At 40.9% G+C, this 24,519-nt stretch overlaps 1 protein-coding gene across 1 annotated transcript; it reads left to right on the plus strand.

The window, feature by feature from the left end:
• Window positions 1-3,522: 3,522 nt before the first annotated feature.
• On the plus strand, window positions 3,523-22,288 carry EIF1AX (eukaryotic translation initiation factor 1A X-linked). Its single transcript, XM_034433975.3, has 7 exons — window positions 3,523-4,345; window positions 5,251-5,334; window positions 12,501-12,604; window positions 13,699-13,749; window positions 16,545-16,626; window positions 16,728-16,819; window positions 20,318-22,288. The coding sequence occupies exons 1-7, from the start codon at window positions 4,330-4,332 to the stop codon at window positions 20,321-20,323; spliced, it is 435 nt and encodes a 144-aa protein (XP_034289866.1). The 5' UTR covers window positions 3,523-4,329; the 3' UTR covers window positions 20,324-22,288.
• The last annotated feature ends 2,231 nt before the right edge of the window (window positions 22,289-24,519 follow it).

The raw sequence follows: 24,519 nt of genomic DNA on the forward strand, positions 1-24,519 counted from the left end.
TGTTCCTCTATCATTTCATCCTTTACCACGGCCAAAGACCACTAGAGACTTCTCATCCACACACTTCTCACACAAGTCTCAGATTCTCACAGTCCTACCCAACCCACCAACCGCCTAGGGAGTGCGTTTTTATTTTACAAGAACTACTCACCCCTAGGTTTGTGCACAAAGTCTGCCCGGTCTATTCTGGCAATTCCAAAAACTGGTACCTTCCCTCTCTTTCCGTTTCAATCGACCATTATTAAAAATGGGGGTCTGTGTTTTGTTCTGCACTCCTGAACAGCCAAGTCAACTGCAGACCATTGAAATCAATGGGGCATGCCTTCTTCACTCGACCCCACTGCTCAGGGCATCAGAAGAAAACAAAAGATTGCCCGCATTCTCCACCAATTTGTTGGAAATGAATTCAACCAACAAACATGGGTTGATGAAAACAAAGAGACTTTATTAAAAGAAAATATTAAAAACAATTTTGCAAAATAGGGTGGTATCCCAGCAGACCTCAACAAGGAGTTTGAGCCAGGAAGCCACACCTAAAGTTTCAAAAGCATTACAGTTTATAGTTCCCGACACCCCCCATGCCCCTCCTACATCGCATCCAGTGACCAATCACAGATAATCCGAAGCGCCTTTTAGAGAGAACATCATCTCTTTCTCTAATTATATGTTCATCAACACCTACCTATACCCATACAATATTTTGCAAGCATAGCTCTTTCTTATCTCTATTACCTTGACATTAAAGAGTGGGCCTCTTTCTAAGGGGCCTCAAACAAAAGAAGATCTATTCTAACACATTGTTACATATTGGTTTGCTTTCAGCATGTTCTTCAACTATCTTAAAGCAGAATAATGTCTAACAAATTTAACAGAGTAGCAGAGCTGGAAGGGACCCTCCAGGTCATCCAGTCCAACCCCCTGCCTAAGCAAAATTGAATCTTCACTTATATGCATTTCTAACCTATATACCTACATACTATTTTATTTTTGAATTTTCTCATACCCTACACTTACAATATACACTGCTCAAAAAAATAAAGGGAACACAAGCAGAAGACATCCAAGATCTGAATGAATGAAATAGCCTTATTTTAAATACTTTGTTCGTTACACACAATAGTTTTGTTCCCTTTAGTTGTTTGAGCAGTATATAAACTACTGTATGTAAAGAACAAAGTATTTAATAAGGCTATTTCATTCATTCAGATCTCGGATGTCTTCTGCTTGTGTTCCCTTTATTTTTTTGAGCAGTATACTTGTGTGGAACACAAGCATCTTCAAAGACCTGCATTTCTCTACTAGATCCAGGGCCGGATTTTCCTATAGGCTAACTAGGCTTCAGCCTAGGGCCTCAAGATCAAGAGGGGCCTACACAGTGGTGGGATTCTGGGGGTTCTAGAGGGTTCGGCCGAACCCTTTGTTAAATTGCTGGCTCACCCGCCCCTCGCCTCCCACCCGCGCGGCGCCAGCCTACCGTAGCCAGGGGTAGGCAATTGTGACTCTTTTACAACCTGTGGACTTCAACTTCCAGAATTCTGGGAGTTGAAGGCCACAGGTTGTAAAAGAGCCACAATTGCCCACCCCTTCCCTAGCCTGAGTTCCGCTGCCTGGGATCCACGTGGGCTGCCACGTGGTTCCCCACCGGTTCCGGACGCAAGAGAGCAGGATGGAGAAAACAGCTTCCATGCCTTCACTCACCCTCACTCTCTGCTCTGTTGGATCGCCGGCCGTTCGCTTACCCCGCCCACTCCCCATCTATTGCTGCCTCCGATGGCTAGAGGAAAAAAAAACTTCAAATTCTTGCCACGGGGCTTCAAAGGGAGAGCCAATGGTGCCAATGGTGCAGCCGAACCCTTTGTTAAATTGCTGGCTTGCCCCGCCCCTCCGCACCACTATTTATTGCCAATAAATAGTGGTGGGCGAGGGGCGGGGGAGCCAGCAATTTAACAAAGGTTTCGGTGCTTTTTTTTGTAATGTTATTGGCCCACGGAGCTTCAGCATAGGCTAATTGGCCTCCCGGCTCTCAGCTGATTTGTCTCAGCTGTTTTGCTCAGGGCTCTTCTGCTTTCTTGCAAAGAGTGCTGATTTTTTTTCCCCTAGCTTTGCTGAGAAACGAAACTGAAACTGCTTTGCTGTTGCTGCAAGGTTGGAAAATTAGGCAGGCAGAATTCTTTTCTTTTTCCTCACCAAAAAAGGTAGGTGAAAACGATGGGAAATTTAGGGAAAAAGAGGAGAGTTCAGGGTTTTAAAACACAAAAGAAAAAAAGCTCTATTTAACTAGGGAATTGTAATAATTGAGATACTATTAATTGTATATTTCTGAAAGCAGAAATGGTTAAGTTGTGGTTTGGAGGAATATATGGGGGAAATTATTTGGTTTATTATTATTGGTAAATATAATTAATTGATTTGTAAGAAATTGGATTGCATGGAAATAATTGGAATATTCATGTTCATATTGATTAATATACAAAAAAGGTAGTTATATAACTAATTGATTTATATTAAAATGTTGAATTTATATTAAACAACTAATATTACATAATTAACCAATGTGAGGATGGATATAAAAATAGATGACAATGGGAAGGGGTAGAATATAGAATAGAAGGGAAAAATTGAATTTGATTAAGATTAGAGATGAGGATGAAGGGTAATATTGGTTTTTTACAAAAATAGATGAGGAATAAATATGGCAAAAAGGAAATATAGAAATTGTAAATTTAATTGAAATGACTAAACACTGTTTAAATTTGTGAACCGGCCAAATACTCTGTTCAAAGAAAATACATTGAATGTTTGTATGTGTGTTTCTAATTATTATTTATTCATATTTGTTCCCTTTTATTCTTTAAAGTTTAACAATTCATTCTTTATCTTAATATCTTTATATTTGTTTGGGGTTGGCTTTCTTCCCTTTCATCTTTTTTATTGTACAGCAATCTTTCTCCTCAAACCTACCACCTCTCTCTTTTCTTTCCTTCTTACTTTCTCTTCCTCCCCCTCTTCTCCTCCTCCCTACTTCCTCTTCCTTTCTCCTTCTCCTCCTCTCTTCCTCCCTCTCTTACCCTCACCCCTACTCTAATTTCCCTTCCCTTCCTTCATCCCTCTCTATTGCTGTATCCTTTTATGCATATGGACTACTCAGAGGGCTGAAAAAGCTATTTCTGACTGGTCCTCGCACTTTTGACCAGTCCTCGAATTTATGACTGTCCTCACATTTTACGTTTTTGCCCTATCTTGTCACCATGGTGAAGAGAAGCAGTTGTGAAATGAGTGACATGGTTGTTAAGAAAGCTGCACGGGCATAAATGTGAGGATGGTCATAAGTGTGAGGACCGGTCAAAAGTGCGAGGCCCAGTCAGAAATGACTTTTTTCAGCCCTCTGAGTAGTCTCTATGCACATAGCCACGCCCACCCAGTCACATAAGCTAGCCACGCCTACACAGTCACATGACCAGCCAGCCACGCCCACCCAGTCACATGATTGCCAAGCCACACCCCCAACTAAGCCACGCCCACAGAACCTGTTGTTAAAAAAATTGAATCCCACCACTGGTGAAAGGGCCTCATAAGTGGAATAGCCTAGGGCCTCTTTTCATCTAAATCCGGCCCTGACTAGATCTTACTTCTTTAGAGAACGGGGAGGGAGGGAATCGGACTAACAATCTAGGCTGCGAAGCAGCAATAGCAAAGAGATATAGAAATTCGAAACTTGTTTGAATTTTTGCAGCTCAGGAACGGGGGCTCTGGTGGGCTGACGGCTAAAGGATGAGTTAGTAAAATTGCAATAATGAATCGGGCATCACTGGAAGGAGACTCACAGCTATTTCTGATGCTATTATACCAAGTAACTAGGCAGTGATATACATGTTCCTCAATTAATTAAATGGGGCTCCAAATCGTGTAGTCACGTGACGTATCGCGATGGTTTTCGCGGATCTGGGGTGGACGTGGCCTGGGCATGACGCATCCGGCCCGCCCGTTTGACACCCCACTGTAGTGAAAACGTCACGCCTCACACCCCGATCTACCAGCTCATAGGATCACCTTCTTCGGCAGTGATTCCTCCCACCGGAGGAAGGTGCTAGAAAGGCCCCCGAGCTCCCGGAGGAAGTCGCAAGTGCGCGAAGCGCATTCTGGGGCCGAGATTTTCTTCCGCCTTTCCTCTCGGAGGGCTTTGGTGGAGGCCGCCTCGACTTTTTTTACTGTTGCGCGACGTCACGCTATCAGTGTCTCCTTTTGCTCTTAGGCAGCTGTATAAAAAAGGACTCTTTCCTTTTCGTTCGGGTTTGTCAAGGCTGTGTCCGTTGACTGGTAGCTGCCACCATGCCGAAGAACAAAGGTGAGGCTTTCTGACCCTCCCCCCTCCCAATTTGGCTTCCACGCGACTCCTCTCCCTCCCTCCCTTCGCCCGTTGTCTGTAGATGAATCCGCCCGAGGGGAAGGTGCCGTTCGCACCGTCGACCTGGCTCTTTCTGTGCTTTCTTGGATCCAAAGGCTTTAGTTTTGTGCCAGGACTTCGGGTCTCCACGTGTTTCCTCCCGCGCCTTCTCCCTTGTTTCTGGTTGAAGCCTTTTCCTAAGATAGTTGACCGAGAAATAAGCCTGCTTGAACTAAATTACGTGCTGCTACATAATTTTCAGACAAAAGTAGTCTCTATTTAATAAAGTAGAGCTTACTGCTAAAGGGTATGGTTACAGGTTGATTCGTTCTGGTTTTGACCGGTTATTACACATTTAACACGAATAAGAGGCTGTTGGTTTAATTTTATGAATCGTAGGTTGGCATTGATTTTTAGACACTTAATATTCTTTTTGTTTTCCTGCTTGATAATTGATACCTGGATTTCTTTTTTGACCTTATACCTCTCATTTCTGTCACTAGAGGGGTACAAGAATGCCTTTCAGAACTGCTTAAATTATTGAATGTTCCTACTGATTATTATCAGGATACATTCCCCTGTGATGTTTAAAAACATCCCACATTGATGGAACACTGAATAACTGGGTTTTTTTTAATTGTTTTAATATTGAAAATGGTATTACACTACTGTGAAAACTAAATTGTGGTGGTTTATTTTTAAACAAATTCAGATTTGAAGCTGTTCTTAATTGCATATGTGTACACCTGTATACCATATGTGTGCATACACAGGCATGTACGCAAACATATGCATACAAAATATTTAGGTTCCCCAAACCAGTGGGGAACCTTACCTTATTACTTTTTCATTTTTTTGCAATTTAGGAAAGGGAGGTAAAAACAGACGACGAGGTAAGAATGAGAATGAATCTGAAAAAAGAGAATTGGTTTTTAAAGAGGATGGACAAGGTAAGATGTATTGTCTTCTTTCATTGCCTAATATTATGCAGTTCTGTAGGAGGAAGGCTTATTTGTGGTGTTCTTGCAGAAGATTGAATTGATAGATGAAAAATTAGGCCTCACCCAAGGGATGTACTCTAACAAAAAGAATATTTTTTGTTGAAAAATTGGTAAAAGATGCAGAGTAGATCAGAATGTATATAATGAGAAATATAGTGGAAAGAACATTTTTGGGAAAGTACTGGTACGTATCTGAGTGTCTATAGTAAAAAGAAATCTCAGTTTCTTTGTACACTTTCATTACTGTGTCATTCGGTTATTTTGTGTTGACAAATTCTTTTAAAACACTAAGCTGAAATAAGGTGACTTGCAGGAAGCCATAGAATGAAAAAGCAGAACCTAAAAATACATGAATTAATGTGCTCATATCACATGATACAGAGGTCATATAGCCTGTTGCATGTTTTTTTTTCAAACCATATTGATATGAAAAATGTAGAACAGATTTAATCCTAGCATAAGATATCTTATATTAGTTTAGCATAATAAATTTTATTTTTAATTGAAGGGATGAGAATTTGCAGTCTTGGGCTGTTGTGTGTGTAAGAGTGAGTGAGAGAGAGGGGGGGAGAGGGAGGGACGGAATATTCCTATGTGAATTGGAGAGGGGTTGTTTTTTGTTTTTATGATGGCAATAGTAAATAGTGTTCTTTTACAATATTTACTGCTGAACTGCTGCCAAGGCTTTTGATACATTGAAGCATTCCCACTCAGCAGGGCTCATCTGGACAGGTTTTTTTGAGCAAACTGAGAAACCTGTCAATTACAGAACCAAACGCCCCACTTCTAGGAGAGAAAGAACATGTCCTTGCTATTCTGTTCATGTTCCTGACTCCACTACAGAAGAGTCTCATCTGGAATTGGAGATAAGAATCCCAGCATTTAGAATTACAATGAGACCACATGAAAACAAAATGATAACAAGGCAAAGAGCGGCAGCTTGCTTGGGAAGGAAAGTGATTGGAGCTGAAGCTTTACAAAATCTTGACTAGTGAATCAGGACTGGAAAATTAAGGATCCCCAGAATTAATCTTCTGCTGGAATACTTCTCTAATAACCTTCTTGAAGTTGTATGTCACAGGGACTGCATTAATTCCTGATCTTTAGATTGGGCATGTAACACTTGAGACATAAAATAAGTCATGGATCAGATTGAGAATATTGGAAGAATTAACTATGAATTCTTTATAGAATTAATTCTGTGTTAGAATTTAAATTAAAAAAACATTACTCCAAGCTCTCATGTGAAACGTTGATGCAGGGCTTAGTGATGGAGTTTTTACATTTCTTTTTGGAAGGACAAATGGGTACCCAATCAATTCCTAAGTAGAACAGTGCCAAAATCTTTAGCAGGAGAGAGAGGGAGCTGAACAGGACATTCTTGTGTTTAGCAGAGGAAGAAAGGACACCCCATAGAAGAGAAAGTCTTTGTCTATTGTGGTCACCCAGAATAGTTTGTATGTCACTATTTAGAAGCAAGAAAACATAGACAAGTGAGGAAATGGAAGGCCACAAACTAGTGGAGCACTTGACCTGAGGAGTAACCAAAACTTATCCAGTGTTTTTTAGTACATTTTCATTTTTCATCTCAGTGACTCAGTAGTTAGGTCTGCCTTATGATTACTGTTTCAGTTTTGATGGATTCAAGTAATTTCACAGGCCTGGAGTATACTTTTACTTACCCAGAATGCCATGTTCACCATATTAAATTCCAAATGCCAAAGAGCTACATTACAGTGAAGTATGAAGGAATCATAAGCTACCGTATTTTCTGGCGTATAAGACGACTGGGCGTATAAGACGACCCCTGAATTTTCCTGTTAAAATATAGGGTTTGGGTTATACTCACCGTATAAGACTACCCCTCTTCCAACACACACCAAATAAAAATTAAAAAAACATCAACTGGCTCACCCACAATGTAAAAGCAGCTGTGCTAGACCCAAAATGGCCCCTGAAACAAGCAGGAACGTCACACAGCCACAAAAAGCCCAAAAAAACAACTTTCACACTTTACACACACACAACACAACACAACACAACACAACACAACTGGCTCACCCACAATGTAAAAGCAGCTGTGTTAGACCCAAAATGGCCCCTGAAACAAGCAGGAACCTCACACAGCCACAAAAAGCCCAAAAAACCAACTTTCACACTTTACACACACAAAATTCCACATACAACTTTGTGAGATTTTGTGTGTTTGTGTAGTTAGAGTGAAACACTACAAAAACACACTAAATCTCAGCTGCACAAATATTTTATTTTATTTTATTTTTATTTTTATATGAAAGCTAAATTTAAAACTTCCTAAACTTTAAATGGCTAGGTCTAAAAAAGAACAACTAAAAAAACCCCCCAATTAACTATTTTTTTTAAAGATCCCAAAGGGGGGAAAATTTACCCAATAGAACAGGGGTCTCCAACCTTGGCAACTTTAAGACTTGTAGACTTCAACTCCCAGAATTCCTCAGCCAGCTTTGTTTTGCTGGCTGAGGAATTCTGGGAGTTGAAGTCCACAACTCCCTGCCTGCTTGATTGCAGGCAGGGAGTTGCTTGCTGATGGAATGGATTCAGGCAAGCAAAGCAAGGCAAGCAGCTAAGGCAGTGGTTCTCAACCTTCCTAATGCCGCGACCCTTTAATACAGTTCCTCATGTTGTGGTGACCCCCAACGATAAAGTTATTCCTAAAACCATCAAAAATGTGTTTTCCGATGGTCTTAGGCCAGGGGTCCCCAACCTTTTGGACCTCAGGGACCACCAACTTCATAATTTTAAATTTCGCAGTTCAGACAATAATGATTTTACCCAGCCAACAAAGCACACTGTATTTATATCCTTCCTCATCCATTTTCTTAAAAAAGAGGGGAAAAAAACACTTTTAAGGTTTTACTAAAAACAGTTTCCAATTACATAGTATTGGCATAAAGCCTGGTTAAAGCAAACATGCTTAGTCATAAAGACTTGAGGCAAGCCATTCTGCTTAAGGTTTAAATTGAACTTAAGTGCATTATCCGGTATAATGCAGATTAATTCTGGCTGAAATACCATAAATTGGGCATCTTAACCATAAACCAGGGATATGAATTTTTTTGGTATGGATGCTGAAGGCTATAGTAAGTACAACATGTTGGAGCCTGCACTGCAATAGGGGACGGAAACATATAAAAGCTTTAAAAATACAGGAAGATTCAATATTGTTAATGTAATCATCTGGACTCCCAGTACGGGATGGGGTCCTTCAGGCACTCTCCATCCTCTCTGTCGCTCTTTCTCTGTCTCCCACTCTTTCTCTCTCATTCTCTCTTTCTCTCTCTCTCATTTTCGCTTTCTCTCTCTCTCTCTCCCTCTCTTTCTTTCTCTCCCACTTTTTCTCATTCTCTCTTTCTCCCCCCTCTCTCTCCCCCACTCTCTCATTCTCTCTTTCTTTCTCTCTCCCACTCTTTCTCTCATTCTTTCTCCACCCTCTTTCTCTCTCTCTCTTTCTCCCACTCTCTTTCTCCCCTTCTCTCTCCCCCCACTCTCTCATTCTCTCATTCTCTCTGTTCCCCTTTCTCTCTCCCCCCCACTTTCTCTCTCTCATTCTGATTCTCTTTCATTTTGTCTCTCTCTCTCATTCTCTGATTCTTTGATTCTCTCTCTTTGATTCTCTGTCTCTTTGTCTCTCATTCTCTCTCTCTCACTCTCTCTGATTCTCTCTGTCTCTTTCTCTCATTCTCTTTCATTCTGTCTTTTTCTCTTTCATTCTTTGTCTCTTTCTCTCTCTGTCTCATTCTGATTCTCTCTCTTTCTTTCTCTCTCATTCTCTCTCATCTCAATGGCCAGCCAGTGTCTTGGGGCTGAGAGGAAGTCAAGCATCTCCCTGAGAGACTGAGGGCCGGAAGAAGTGTGGGAGCGAAGCACTTGAACTTGTGCGGCATGAGCATTCGCCTTGGTATATTTGCGCCAGCCGATGGCCAAGGCAGCCCTCATCTCTCTGCTGAAAGTGCAGCATCAGGATTCTGCCTTGGTATATTTGCAGCGCAAGGCAGCCTTCATTTCCTGCTGCTTGGGACTCAGAGTGGTAAACGGTGACTCGTCCGGGGAGCAGCTGGATTTTGCTCTCCATTGCAGACGCCAAATCAGCCCCCTGCAAGATCTCATCTTTTGAGGAGCGCTCCCTGAAGTGGCACTGGAAACTTTGGTCGGGCTCCTCCAGAGACGAGAGCTTGCAGGGAGCCGATCTGGTGTCTGCAATGGAAAGCAAAATCCAACTTCTTCTCTCTGCTGTGAAACTCTGCTCAGCAACCAGCTGGGTCCAGCATTCAGCAGCATGCAGCCTTGACGAGATCGGCACAGCTTCCCGAATCTGAGTTGCTGGTGCTGACTGATGACGCGACGGGAGCGCCGACAACATTGACAGGAAGCTGTGCCGATCTAGTCAAGGCTGCATGCTGCTGAATGCTGGAACCAGCTGGTTGCTGAGCGGAGCTTCCCCCAGGCATCTAGGGGGATATTACCGACGCTCCAACTTCCCCAGCTGACCCCCACTGATGGCGAGCCCCACCGGTCTGGGGAAGTCGGAGCGTCGGTAATATCCCCCTGGATGCCTGCGGGAAGCTCCGCGCAGCAACCAGCTGGTTCCAGCATTCAGCAGCATGCAGCCTTGAGATTGGCACAGCTTCCCCTCAATGTTGTCGGCGCTCCTGTAGCGTCATCGGTCAGCGCCAGCAACTCAGATTCGGGTACCAGGCGTATAAGATGACCCCCGACTTTTGAGATGATTTTCCTGTGTTAAAAAGTTGTCTTATACGCCAGAAAATACGGTACTTTCCAAATATTCTGAACTTTGATATGTCCTCAGTAGAAAGGAAGCAAGCTAATTATCTTCCCAGACTATACAACTATATTATAAATATGTCATGTTCTCAAACACTGTTTTTATTCTCTCTCTCTACTTGAATAAGAAACCTAAGCACAGGAAGGCAGATATTTAGATTTTATCTTCCCAGTGACATCATAGAAAAGTCTAGGACAGTGATGGCTAACCTTTTTGCCGCCGAGTGCCAAAAGTGGGGGGAGCTTGGGGGGGGTCACGTGCGTGCCCACACCCATAATTCAATGCCCCCCCGCCCCCCGCACATGCATGTGCAGCGTGACAGCAAAAAGGTGAGCCCGGTAGGCCCATTTTTCTCTCTCCGCAGGCTCCAGAGGCTTGGAGCCTGGGGAGGGCAAAAACAGCCTTACACACACACACCCCGGATGCCCTCTGGAGGCTGGAAACAGCCCGCTTCCCAACTTCTGGTGGGCCCGGAAGGCCTGAAAATCAGCTGGCCGGCCCGCACATGCACGCTGGAGTTGAGTTAGGGCAATGCTTGCGTGCCCACAGATATGGCTCCGCGTGCCACCTGTGGCACACGTGCCATAGGTTCGCCATCACGGGTCTAGGAAATTACATTATATAATAAAAGAGCCTTGATAGTACAGTGGTTTAGTGCACCCTGTTATTAACACAGCTGCCTGCAGTTTCTGCTGGTTCGAATCTCTCCAAGGCTCATGGTTGACTCAGCCTTCCATCCTTTCTAAGGTAGGTGAAATGAGGACCCAGTTTGTGGGGGCAATAAGCTGACTTTGTATAAAATATACAAAAGAATGAAGGCTATTGCTTAACGCATTGTAAGCCGCCCTGAGTCTCCGGAGAAGGGCGGCATATAAATCAAATTAAAAATAATAATAATAATAATAATAATTACAGAGTGACAACCTGATTAATGCTTCAGAATAAAGGACAAAGCATATTTATTTAAATTTATTAAAATGTCTTTGCTACCTTCACTAAGGATTTATTGAGGCATTCAACTTAGATCAGGGGTGTCAAACTTGATTTCATTGAGGGCCACATCAGGGTTGTGTTTGACCTCAGGGTATGTGTGTGGCCAGCTCAATGTCACTTGTCTCGGAGGCACCTGTGGCGGCTAAGTGCTAAGGCAGGACTTCTCTCAGACCTTTCCTCATAATCAACCAACCTTCCTTCCTTCCTTCCTTCCTTCCTTCCTTCCTTCCTTCCTTCCTCCCTCCCTCCCTCCCTCCCTCCCTCCCCTCTTTCCTTATTTTTCCTTCCTTGTTCTCTTCCCATCTTTCCTTATTTTCTTTGTCTTTCCTCTTTCCCTTTCTCCTTTCCTGTCCCTTCTTGGATGCTCAAATGCAAAAGGGGAAACATTTCTCCTTTTGTTTTATTTTGCTTTTAGTTTGTTTCACTAGCCTTCACATGGCTCCCCGGGCCCCATTTTTGGCTGTGACGGCCTCCTGCAGCCCTCTACCAGAGAAAACAGAGCTTTTGGAATCCAAAATTTCCCACACATCTGCATTTTGTACCAGCTGAAGGTTCCAGATACTTTTCAAAGTGCTTTTATATGTATGTGTAGCATTGGCACATACACAAAGCAAGGCTTGCATCAAAACACCATGTCTGCCATCTTGATTTTTTTTGACATACAAGTACCCTATGAATACCACTGCACAAATAGGTAAACTTGTGTACCATTATTCCAAGCAATTTAAAAAGTCAAATACAACAGCTTGAATTGAGATTGAAAGAACATGGGAATAGAGCACTCATATAGCAATATGTTTTAAGAATAACAGTTGGCTGTACCAGCCAGGTTTATAGATTTTTTTAATTATACTTTTATTTAAAAGGTAATATAAGACTACAAGCCTACAACATGTTTACCTTATCTGGATTTAGTTTATTTATTGCTACCCATCTGGATCCTCATATTTGACAGAATATGGCTCAGTATTTTATTACTTTGCTTAAATCCGAGAGAGGGAAATAGTGAGTTGAACAGCTGATATCTTGGTTGAGATCAACCCTGGATCTTATGATGCATTTTGTTTAAGACCCTCACACCCCAAATCTGAAATATCTACATACTTTGCTTTTTCAATATGTGAATCATGAGTCAATTGATGGATAAAGAAATTCAAATAGCTATAGCTACTTTATGATACAAGGTTTTTAAAATCAACTGTCATGTATTAAAATCTTGAGTCTGTTTCTCTCTGGTATAATAGCTATAAATGTGTTACATTATTATAAAATTATCAAATTCCTAAATCATGTGTTCCAGAATATGCCCAAGTTATCAAGATGTTGGGAAATGGCAGACTGGAGGCATTATGTTTCGATGGTGTAAAAAGGCTTTGTCATATCAGAGGAAAGTTAAGAAAAAAGGTATGTTAACGCATTCTGATATATGGATAACCTCAAATATGTTGGTATATTAAACAACTAATGTTACAGTATCTTATCTTAAATATCTTAAAAATTAAAAAAATATCTTTAAATATTTTCTTGGGTCACTAGTTATATATGTAAAGGAAGTATTGTGCTATGAAGGGCACAGTTCACTCCACCAAATCAAGATCTTGGAACCAGTAGCAGGTACCAGTAGCAGCTTCTAAAGCACAACTGATCTTTGGAGAGAGAATCAATGAGAAAAGCAGGCAAACCACGGAGATCGCTTCATTCACTAGTGCATTAGGGCTAAAAAAAACTTCACAGCTGAGAGTCGGAGGGCTTCACTGCTAGCACCTCATTAGAGCTGAAAAAAAGCTTCACAGCTGAGAGTTGGAGGGAGCAGGCAAAGCAGGGAAACGGAGATCGCTTCACTCCCTAGCGCCTTGTTAGGGCTGAAAAAAAGCTTCGAAAAAGCTACATTTGGAGTGTAAGATGCACCCAAATTTTCAGCCTCTTTTAGGAGGGAAAAAAGTGTGTCTTATACTCCAAAAAATATGGTAACTTATCCCATTGCTAATGACTCATTGAAGATAGTCTCCTCTCTAACTGTAAACATGCAGCGTTTTGGATCTATTCTGTATTAGCATTGCAGATATCTTTATAACTCAAAACTTCAATAGTCCAAGATTAATGGAATAGGTGCTATTGTACATTATCCAAACTTTCAAAAGTTTAAAAATTTCTACAATCAGAATTTTGAAAGTTGAAAGTGGTATCTTATTACTTTTTTTCCATATGGTGTTTCTGCTGCAGAATGCATAACTAAATGTGAAGACATGCAGGTACACCCAATTGTGATTTAACCTCTACATTAGTGTGCAATATTATGCACACATCATATGGTATTCAGCAACTGATCAAGTACTTGAATTATATAGCATTCACCAAGATTTATTGCTTATCTCAGCCAATTGCAGGTCTTTTAAAGATTACATTTCATTAAGTGTTTCAAGTGAGAACTCATAATTTTTTAAATGTTAGTCTGGAAAAAAGGATAAAATTCTTCAGTTTTTTCTTCTGATTTTTAGGTTTGGATAAATACATCTGATATCATATTGGTGGGTTTAAGAGACTACCAGGTAAGTTACTATTAATATATAATGCAATGTGATGACAGTTTGGTTTAATTTTTGTCAACAGAAGGTTGAACTCATAAACACTGATGTAGTCAATCACGTTTATCTTTATTTTGTACCGTATTCTCCCAAAAATATGACCTGGTCTTATTTTGCGGGTGTGTGTGTGTGAAAATAGACTTATTTTCAGGGGATGCCTCCACCTGCTCTGCCTGCTGGCCCTGCTGCTGTTGGCCTACCCCCCCCCCCGTGCCTCTGGCCAGCTGCTGGGCCTGCTACACCTGCTGGCTTCGCAGGGGCTCTTTGCCCTCCTGGCCACACTGCTCTCAGCTGCCCTGCAGCATTGAAACTCTGTGGCAGCCCTACAGGAACTCTGGCAGCCCTACAGCAGGAGGGAGGGGGAGATTGCCCCTTCCTCCTTTATGCCCCCAAACCCTGGCCGCCGAGCCCATGGCCTGCTCCCCAGCACTGGAAAGACCAGCAAGACCCGCAACTCAATGCTACTGATATGCTGTGCAATGCAAGCCATGCAAAGCAACCCAGCCAGACCCTCTTTGCTTCGGGGATGATCCCAGACTGCGGAGGGTGCGCACAGGATCGTCAGAGCGGAGGCTTCCCGGTGCAATGCTCTGCTGCAGCTCTGGAGCAACTCCGCAACTCTGGAGCAAACCTCCACCTTCCCTGCGCAGGATTGCAAGGCTGGAGGCCTCCACAGCCTTCGCCTGTCCCATTACTGCTGCGCTAGCCTCTTGCTGCTCTTAGCTGAGCTGCTCCTGCTGGCCTGCCAGGGTCCCTTTGCCAGCAGTTGCAAGTGCAGCCATGCTGCCTCACTCACCGTCACCTTCGGGATGTGCCCCTCGCCTGCCCCTCGCAGCTTCAATGGGCAGGAACTCCGTGGCTGCCCTACAGCAGGACAGACGATGGCCTCGAAAGTTCGTGCCAGGCAGGAGCAGCCCAGCCGAGAGCAGCGTGAGGCCAGCAGCAGCAGGAACGCAACGGGTTGGTTGGCGGAGGCCTCCAGCCTTGCAATCCTGCTCAGGGAAGGTGGTGGTTTGCTCTGGAGTGCGGCAGAGCGTTGTATCGCGAGGCCTCCAACCTGGGGATCCTGTGCACTTCTCCAGACCAGGATCGTCCTCAGGATCAAGAGGGCTGGGGCGCATTGCTTTGCATAGCTTGCATTGCACGGAATACTGGTATCATAGAGTTGCACATCTCGTTCACCTTTCCAGTGCAGGGGTGCAGGCCTGGGGCTCAGTGGCCAGGGTTTTGGAGTGCAAAGGAATAAGGGGCGATCTTCCCCTCCCTTCATTCCACTGCAGGGCCGTAACATAGCTCTTGCCCTCTGAAGCTGCAGGGTGGCCGTGTGCGCGGCCAGGAGGGTGAAGAGCCACCACAAGGCCAACAGCAGCAGGCCCACGCATAGATTTGGCCGCTGGAATCACATTGGCGGGGTGGGAAGTGGCCGAGCCTCCATGAGGTAACTGGAGAAGGGAAGGAGCTGCCATACTAAGCGCTGCCTCAGTGATCTCTGCCCATGTTTGTGAGGGGACACATGGTTGAGCTGCCTCCTATTCTAGCCATGCCCACCCCCTTCACTAGGGCTTCTTTTTGTAGTAGGGCTTATATTAGGCCCACACTTAAAAATGAGGCTAGGTCTCATTTTCGGAATAGGTCTCAATTTCGTGGAAACATGGTATGAATGTAAAAAATATAAGGATACTTTTTTTCCTTTGGATGCTTTTTTTTAAAAAAAAAAAAATCTTGAACAGTGCTTTAGGGAAAAGGTAAAAAAATAATTACTGTATTTTTCAGAGTATAAGATGCACTTTAGTTTTTGGGGAGGAAAATAAGAAAAAAGCTGATTGCCGTGTAGATCGGCCTCCCAGAATATCTCCAATCAGCTGTTCCCAGAGGTGAATTTTAGCAACAGGTTCGTTGGTTGTGAGCTGTGCCTTGCTTTTTTTTCAGCCTCTGAAACTTCTGAAACTCTGTTTCAGGGGGGGAAAAAAAAATTCTGCCTCTGAAAGCCTCCGAAACAGAACTTCAGAAAAAAAGCCTCTGAAACCTCCGTTTGAGAGGCTGGGCGGGGCTACATTTGGAGCCTTACACTCCAAAAAATACAGTAACATTTATGAAATTTATGTTTACGCATAATTTATTTTAGCCTAAATTGCTCAAAGATGTAATATTATCTTTCAAAATAGGTAATATACAGGTTATAAGATAGGAAGAAGACATCTTTCTTTGACCATTGATAGTTTTGCAGGGAGGTTGAGTCATGTCCTAAACAGTGTTGAATAAGGATATGATTAGGAGACAGTAACACAAGTACTGGATGTTACAAACTGTGCTTGATTGATTCATCTTCAAACTAAATATAAGTATGTAAATATGTTGATTCTAACCTAGACTATAGTAGTAAGACCAGGAGTTACTTAGCATAGTATTGTAATCTCAGTACAAATAGTATGGGAGACTGAGTGGGTGACTAGTTTTTGCATTACCTAGTAATGTAGGTTTAACTACATTAATATATATATATAGTAGTACAGCCTCTCTGTAATAGTTTTAAAATACATGTTTGAAGAATACTTGGATCTAGTGAGCTATTTACTACAATGTGCTATTCTCATTAGTAGATGATACAGAGAAAATAAAAATAAATTAATATTTAAGTGTCAGAGATTGTGTCTCTCATTAGATATAGCTTGGTAAAAGAAAGTGTTTAAAATGTCGTAATAAAGTTTTCATAGAATTAATCATCTGAAACCATTTTTATCAACAATAATATTATTTAGGATAACAAGGCAGATGTCATTCTAAAATACAATGCAGATGAAGCCAGAAGCCTGAAGGCATATGGAGAACTTCCAGAGCACGGTAAGAAATTCTCATCACACACATACACTAACATACACTAACCCTCTTACTCAAAAACATTTTCAAAAATATATTCATGGCTTGTTTTCATTTTTACATAGCCAAAATTAATGAAACTGATACTTTTGGGCCTGGTGATGATGATGAAATCCAATTTGATGATATTGGAGATGATGATGAAGATATTGATGATGTAAGTAATCAGAAAGATTTCATCTTAAAATTAGCGTTTGTTTCAAAGGGAATGTCTATTCATAATTTTCATCTTCAGCTTTGTTATATCTTACCTTGGGGGACAGGAATTATCTAGCAGGGATATAGTGAAAATTTCTGAGCTTTTAAAGGTACTCTTTCCACTAAAAAAAGTCTGCCCTATGTAATCTGCTAACAGAATTAAGAGGTTCTTAAAGAACATATTCTATTCCTGCTTCACAGTACAACTATATACATCTTAAATCTAGAAATGGAGTACTATAGGTTTGTAGTAATACTCTACAATTTTTGTTCCTATAGTATAGGGTGATGAAAAATTGGGATTCAGTTTCACCTCCTGGAGGACCATAGAAGGTTGAAGATGATGCCATTATGTCACTAGAAGGAATGCTGATGAGATTTTTTTCAATTTATCATTTTTGGCAGGGGATTAGAGTTGGCGGCTTCTGAGTGGCAAACACTTCATCCCACCCATAATGCTCCCCTCAAAAGTTCTGTAGTTGCACGACTGAAATTTGGCCATTTTGCCACCAGAACTTGCACTACATGAAACCTATAGGCCCATGATGGGGAACCTATGGCACGTGTGCCAGACAGGGCCTTCTCTGTGGGCACACAAACTGTCATCCCAGCCCAGCTCCAATCGTGTTTCTCCATCGCGTTTCACTCAATCAGTTCCAACTTCTTGCAAAAGAAAAAGATCTTGTGAAGTTGGAATTGCTTGAGTGAACTTTTTAACTCGCATGCTTCACAATGGGGGAGGTGGGGTACCATCCTCTTCCTGAAGGCCCATTATGATGTGGAGCCACAATGTAACCCATGCGGCTCTTTCAACCCTCTGCTGCGGCTCTCTGTCACCCTGTCACAGCACAGGGATGAAAGAGCTGTTACCCTGTCGTGGCGGTGGTGATAATAATAATAATAATAATAATTTTATTTCTATACCGCCCTTCTCCCGAAGGACTCAGGGCGGTGTACAGCCTATTTAAAAACACAAAAAACACGACAACAATTTAAAATTTAAAATCATTAAATAATTAGGCTCCAATTAAAATCCCAGAAATTTAAAATACCCCAATTTAAAACGTTATGTTAGTAACCCTGCCTGGCGGAACAACAGGGTCTTCAGAGCGCAGCGAAACACCCGGAGGTCGGAAATCTTTCGTATTTCGGGGGGCAGTTCATTCCACAGGGCTGGAGCTCCCACAGAGAAGGCCCTCTCCCTGGGTGTCGCCAGCCGACATAACTTGGCTGATGGCACCCGGAGGAGACCCTCTCTGTGGGAGCGGACTGGTCGGTGGGAGGCTATTGGTGGCAGAAGTCGGTCCCTAAGGTACCCGGGTCCTATGCCATGATGGGCAGAGCCTTAGTGTGGGAGCAGAGCACCCCTGTATTTGCCTTTGCACGGCAACAGCATTCCACCTTCGTCACGGTATATTTGCTGTTGCCGCCAGCAAAGAGGGTTGGGAGAGAACGGTGGGGGCCATCCCCCAAGCCTGGCCTTCCTCATCAGCGGAGCCAAGAGAAAGAAGGGGGCAGCGTGGGGAAGCGCTCCCCTCCCCTGGCTAAGCGCCAAGCACAAAAGCCCACTGGGGGGGGGGAGGTGGCTGGCCCAACAGAAGTGCCCCCATTGGCGAGGCACCTCCAGATATGAGCTGCCACCTTTAAAATGCACTGTGCCTTTAAGGAAGCTGGTCAGCGATGGCTGGGGGGAGGCAGCGAAGGCGTCAGGGCTGCTCCCCCCCTCCTCAGCAAGCCGGGCCTTTACGAGCGTGGAGAGTTGGGTTAGGGATAGGGTTAGGGTTAGAAGGCACGCTCCCACATCGCCCCATCACGCGTTTCTAGCGTGCACTCCTCTGTCCCGAAGTGGGATTTAATGGGGGTAGGGGGAAGGAACGGGGAGCAGGGGGAAGGGTAGTGGGGCTTCTAGGAGGAGATGCCCAGCTGGCTTTCTTTTTGGCGTGGGGTGGGGGGAAGACCCAATAAAAATCCAATTTCCCCCAATAAATGGGGAAAATAAAGGCCCGGTGGTCCAGAGTCCAAAAAGGAGGGTGGGGTCTGTTCGTTGGAGGATCGGAGAGGAAATCAGTTGAAATCTGGATGGGAGGCTTTTCAGAGAGGGATCTGCCTGGATCTCTTCTTCCCTCCTCCTCAGATTCCCCCCTCCTGGCTTTCTTCTCTAGCCTCATTTTAAGGACAGGGGAAAGCAAGGTGGGACAATAGTAGCTGAAAGACTGGGGGGGGGGTGGTTAGAGTTTATTAAAGATGGGGATGGGGAAAAGATTCCATTCCTTTCCCAAGGACCCAGGGAAAGTGGAATAAAAACAGATGTGTGTATGTGTGTAACTAACAGCCCTGGATAGCTTCTGTCACAAACAAACAACAGCTGCTGTTATTTTTGCTTCTAAGCTACACAGCATTCTTTAATAAATATTAACAATAATGAACCATAATATACAGGATTAAAGGAAGGAAAGTGAAATGGAGGGAAGGAAGATGTGATGGCCTTCTAGAGGCTACTGCACTACACTCTCATCATTCCTGAGTTTTGCTGTTAAAGAAATCCAGTGCCACCAGGGAGAAGTCAAGTTGTGAAAGAGTGATTGAAATTCCTCACAAAACCTCATTCAGGTTAAATTGCCATGTTGGCATTTTGTGATAAAGAAGTGGGTTTTGGGTTGCAGTTTGGGTATTCGGTCCCTAAAAAGTTCGCCACCACTGCTATAGGCTGTTATTGTTGCTTATGATAGTAACAACTTTGGATTTTTTTTTTCTTTTGCTTAACATGAAAGGCAGACAGTGGTAACTTCTGCTCAGAATTAGGACTGATCTTTATTCCTTGAAGTTTAGTTTGATTTCATGTGGCTTGCTTGAAACCTCCTCTAAGCACTTCCCATGGTGAGGAGATGAGATTGTCAAGTTCCAGTCATTTAATGTATTAAAAAGCAGTTCTATTCCTAGTATGTAAATGGATTTCTGAAAGATTGAGCAAAATTGCTTACATGAAAGTACTATAATGATTTATTATACTTCAGTTGTACAAAACTTAAGACTTTGTTTATAAATCCTGAACTGTCCCGAGTAGAAGTTAATGCTTTTTTTCAGACATTGAGGTAGAATTAATTTGTGCACATTATAAAAAGTAATTAAATTATGTTGGTGTTGCACACAGTTGAATTACATGGTACCTGAGTAGTGATGTATTATAACTATTTTCATTTGGTGTCTTTTGTTGAAATACTAGAGGTTTTTATTTTGTTTTGTTATTAGCCATCTGTTATCCAAATTTCATATAAGATGGACAGCTATATACATTTTTAAATAAAATAATAAATGAGAACAATTTCAGTTTGAGCAGAATAGTTCTGAATACAACAGGTTAAGTTTATTGTGGCTGTTACTAGATAGTATTGCCTGTCCTGATCTGAGCAATTGTACTTCAATTGCAAGATTTTAACATTTTTTTTCATATTTTCAGATCTAAACGGAAGTGAGAGGAATACATCCCAACTTTCCACCTCAATTATTTTGTTTTCAAATCCTTATGCCTAAGACGACTGAAACTGCACATTTGTAGTTACAGCACATCAATATGTACCCAATGTTTAACTATTTATATTGCTTTAAAAACAGAAGTTGGACTCAAAAATTAAATGAAATAATATGGCAATTTTTATCTCTATAATACTCTTACATCTGTATGTAAATACACATACTATAAACTCTCATACTGGTTTATGTTTTCAATAAATATCATTAAGACATATTTTTGAAATAAAAAATATTGCCCTATAATTATCAAGAATTTTGATTAAATACTAATTCAGGTTAGTATTCATTTGGCAGGTGTACTGTATTTTCCTGGTATCCCTTGACAACGAAGAATAATTCATTAACAAATGTTAATACCTGAATCTGCTTTATAAGCTTTAGTTGCATGTTATTTTTATACAGGATTTAATCATTGTTTCCTTTTCACAGATATTTTCAGAATGGAGAAAAAATAAATTTCCAAAAATTGTGTATGTTTGAATAGCTATTCTATATTGGTACTGATAATTTAAATTAATTTCTGAGTGGCTCAGTGGCTAAGACGCTGACCTTGTCAATTGAAAGGTAGGCAGTTCAGCAGTTCAAATCCCTAGTGCCACATAATGGGGTGAGCTCCCGTTTCTTGTCCCAGTTTCTGCCAACCTAGCAGTTTGAAAGCATGTAAAAAATGCAAGTAGAAAAATAGGGACCACCTTTGGTGGGAAGGTAACAGCGTTCCATGCGCCTTTGTCATTTAGTCATGCCGGCCACATGACCACGGAGAAGTCTTCGGACAGTACTGGCTCTTCATCTTTGAAATGGAGATGAGCACCACCCCCTAGAGTCGGGAACATATGTGCCAGGGGAACCATTACCTTTTACAGTGTTTCCATGGGTTCCTTAGGGGGAGTTTGGCTTAGCAGATTCACCCTTTCTTTCCTGAAAATTGCTGTAGAGATTTGGGAGTGATGTGCTCAGATGGCAGGAGGGGAAAAAAGCCGGTATCTACCATAATAACAAGAATTGATGCTATTTGTGGAAGGGCAAGCTTAGATTCAATTCAGTTAAATATTTTTGCATCACAATAAGTTCTTTAGAAAGATTTTGTTTTAGTTTTAGATTGAGCGTATTATGAGGTACAATTTGATAAGTAATTTTGTATGCTCTCTATCAGAATATGTAAATATGACATTCTGAAAACTTTAATCTGAATATGATCAAAGAGACAAATGAATTGTTTCAAGTTTGAGTAGAAGACCTAAACTTTCAGCAAAGATTAATAGTCATATTTATACATTCTGAATTGTGTTTGGTTGTCCTTAGTATTGTATTGTGTATTTTGTGTATATAAACTTATTTTTTAACAGCATCATTTATATGTGGTTCAATTCTGTTTGCTCTGACAGCAGGTCTTAAAAACTAAGATAGACATGGGAATTTACCTTTGGAATAGCAGTAAAAAGGTATACACTTTACAGTTGTGTATCTTAAAGGTATGCTTATCCAACTTAGGTAAGGTGGGATATTTACTTTATCTTCACAGCAACATGAGTGATACATGAGAGAATATGGTTTGTTAAGATCTCCCAGTGAACTCTGCAATCGACTTTGAATATTAGATTACCAGTGTTTCTCAGAATATATTTTTAAGACATAAATTGCATAATGTTAATGTTCGTTAATTTAAAGGTTTTCTGAAGCTGCTAAATCTCTGACAAATGAATATTAAACTTTCTCAGCATGTAAGATAAATTTTGTTCATGTATTAATAGTATTCTTTCCCTTAGATATCAACTGTTTCCTTAAAAACATACCATGTAATAATATAGTGTGCTGATCAATTGTATTTGAAAAATATGTTCTTAAAGGTTGTTTATGATGGCTTAATTAAACAGGCATGTTACTCAGTTACATTCAACAGAATTGACTGATACCATTTAGTATATAGTGTTCCTTTGTGACATTTCAACTCCCAATCTCATTGAAAAATAGTCCTAACAGTAGTAATGTTTTCTATTATATTCAGTTATCTTTTTTTCATGGTCTAATCAATGAAGTAAGGATTCGTACACCAGCTGCTTCAGTCTCTAATTCTAGTCCCAGATCAGTACACAACTGATTTTTGTTCATGAATTATATAAATAATTGAAAAGCAGGCCCAATTTAAATTGGTATATTGTAGTAGGTTTAAATGTATTCAATCTACTTGTTTGGGGATGAGAAGATCAAACAGTAGTATTTATAGTAAAGAACTGTTTTATAAATTTGGGAATTTAAACTTTTGTTGCCTTAGTTTTTTCAGAGAATAAACAGTTTTTATGTTTCCAGATGCCCATCTATCTTAGTTTCTGCCCCTCTTCACACCTTGTAAATTCAATGAGGGCAGTTTAAGATGGAATTTTATGCAGTCTTTTTACAATTATGAATGAATTGTCACCACAGGTGGCATCAAAGATCTGATCTCCAAAACAAAAATGTGCTTGGACAAGATTAATATTAAATAAATAATTCAGCCCGGGACTACAGGCTAAACTAGAAGAGGGAAATGGGATTTTGGATGAAGGCAATGGCAAGGCAACATAGGCAAAAAAATACAGGTTTAGGCAGCACCTATATTGTTGCCAAAAAAACAAAACAAAAAAAAAACCTTATTTTGAACTATCCACATGGTCACTAGGAGTCAAGCTTTGCTTTTTGACTAGCTTTGCTTTTAGCTCCCAAGCTAAACGTGAAACATTCCCACTTGTAAAAACTATGTTATGCAGACTTAGAATATATTCTATCCTGTTTTCCCCAAAATAAGACATCCCCTGATAATAAGCCCAATCGGGTTTTTGAGCGCATGCAATAAGGCCAAGCGCTTATTTCAGGGTTCAAAAAAATATAAGACAGGGTCTTATTTTCAGGGAAACACGGTACTAAGATAATCAATTGCATTCAATTGCATTGAAAGGTAAATCAATATAAAATAAGTACAATTATAACAGTTTGGTGATAATTGATTTAAATCAATGCTTATATAAAAGTCTAGTGTATTCCTTATTTTCTATCAAACTTAATACTTTAAAGTAGCTTTAATTCTAGTTAGGGTCACTATCTAATTAAAAGTATTCTTGATTAAAGTGAAATTTAACTGTTGTGTTGAATGCTAGCCGATGCACATGAATGCTATTCAGTGGTAATTCATATTTCAACTCTGGACAAATTGATAATGGATGTTTCAAGCAATATTCCCAGTATCTTGATTAAAATGAATCATTCCTCATAAACAGGAAATAATCTGTACATATTGGTGAAATTGAACATGAAGAATTCAAGTTAGATTCAACAATTCCTAATTCTAAGTTTTGATTAGCACTTGCATTACTTACATTTCTTGATTAAAATGTTATTTCTAGTTCAATAATTAGAAAATCTGATTTTTGTTTAAAACCAGTTTTGTTTCTTTAAGGTAAACCATGGTATGTGTGTTTCGGGTTTGCAAAACTCATCATCTATGGGTCAGCTTTTTATTGCTGTAGTGTAGAATGTAGATATTGATACTCTCATATAATTATCCCAACAATTTATTACATTTTTGTCTTTGAATGCTCCTGTTTAGAAATTAAAACAATCTTTGAATTAAATTCCATTAAAATACTTTATTTCATGTAAATATGAGAATTATTTTTTCTTATAAAGATGACAGTACCATGTTTCCTCGAAAATAAGACCCTGTCTTATATTTTTTTGAACATTGAAATAAGCACTTGGCCTTATTGCCATGCGCTCAAAAGCCTGATTGGGATTATTATCAGGGGATGTCTTATTTTGGGGAAACGGAATATAAGTGGAATGCATTATGTGATCTATAAAGACTTTGTCAGTTAAGTATATTTATGTAACCATAAAACTATAAAGTTTTCAGTTTGCTATTGACTTTCAAAAAATCTATTCTTGATTTTTATAATCCCTTTCAATTTTCAAATAGATTAGATTAACAGAGTTGGAAGGGACTTTGTAGGCCATTTAGCCCAAGCAGGCGACCCTACACCATTTCTGACAAATGGCAGTCCAATCTTTTCTTGAAAGTCTCAAATGATGAAGCTCCGACAACTTCCGAAGGCAAGCTGTTCCATTGGCTGATTGTTCTCACTGTCAGAAAGTTCC

Source organism: Pantherophis guttatus, chromosome 5 (genome assembly GCF_059756535.1).
Source record: "Pantherophis guttatus breed Tessera chromosome 5, ASM5975653v1, whole genome shotgun sequence".
Classification (NCBI taxonomy): Eukaryota; Metazoa; Chordata; class Lepidosauria; order Squamata; family Colubridae; genus Pantherophis; species Pantherophis guttatus.

Excerpts from the sequence above, each read along its gene's own strand:
- EIF1AX (XM_034433975.3), top strand. Across the intron at positions 5,335-12,500 it reads TTTTAAAGAGGATGGACAAG|AATATGCCCAAGTTATCAAG; the intron begins GTAAGATGTATT and ends CATGTGTTCCAG. Across the intron at positions 16,627-16,727 it reads TGGAGAACTTCCAGAGCACG|CCAAAATTAATGAAACTGAT; the intron begins GTAAGAAATTCT and ends ATTTTTACATAG.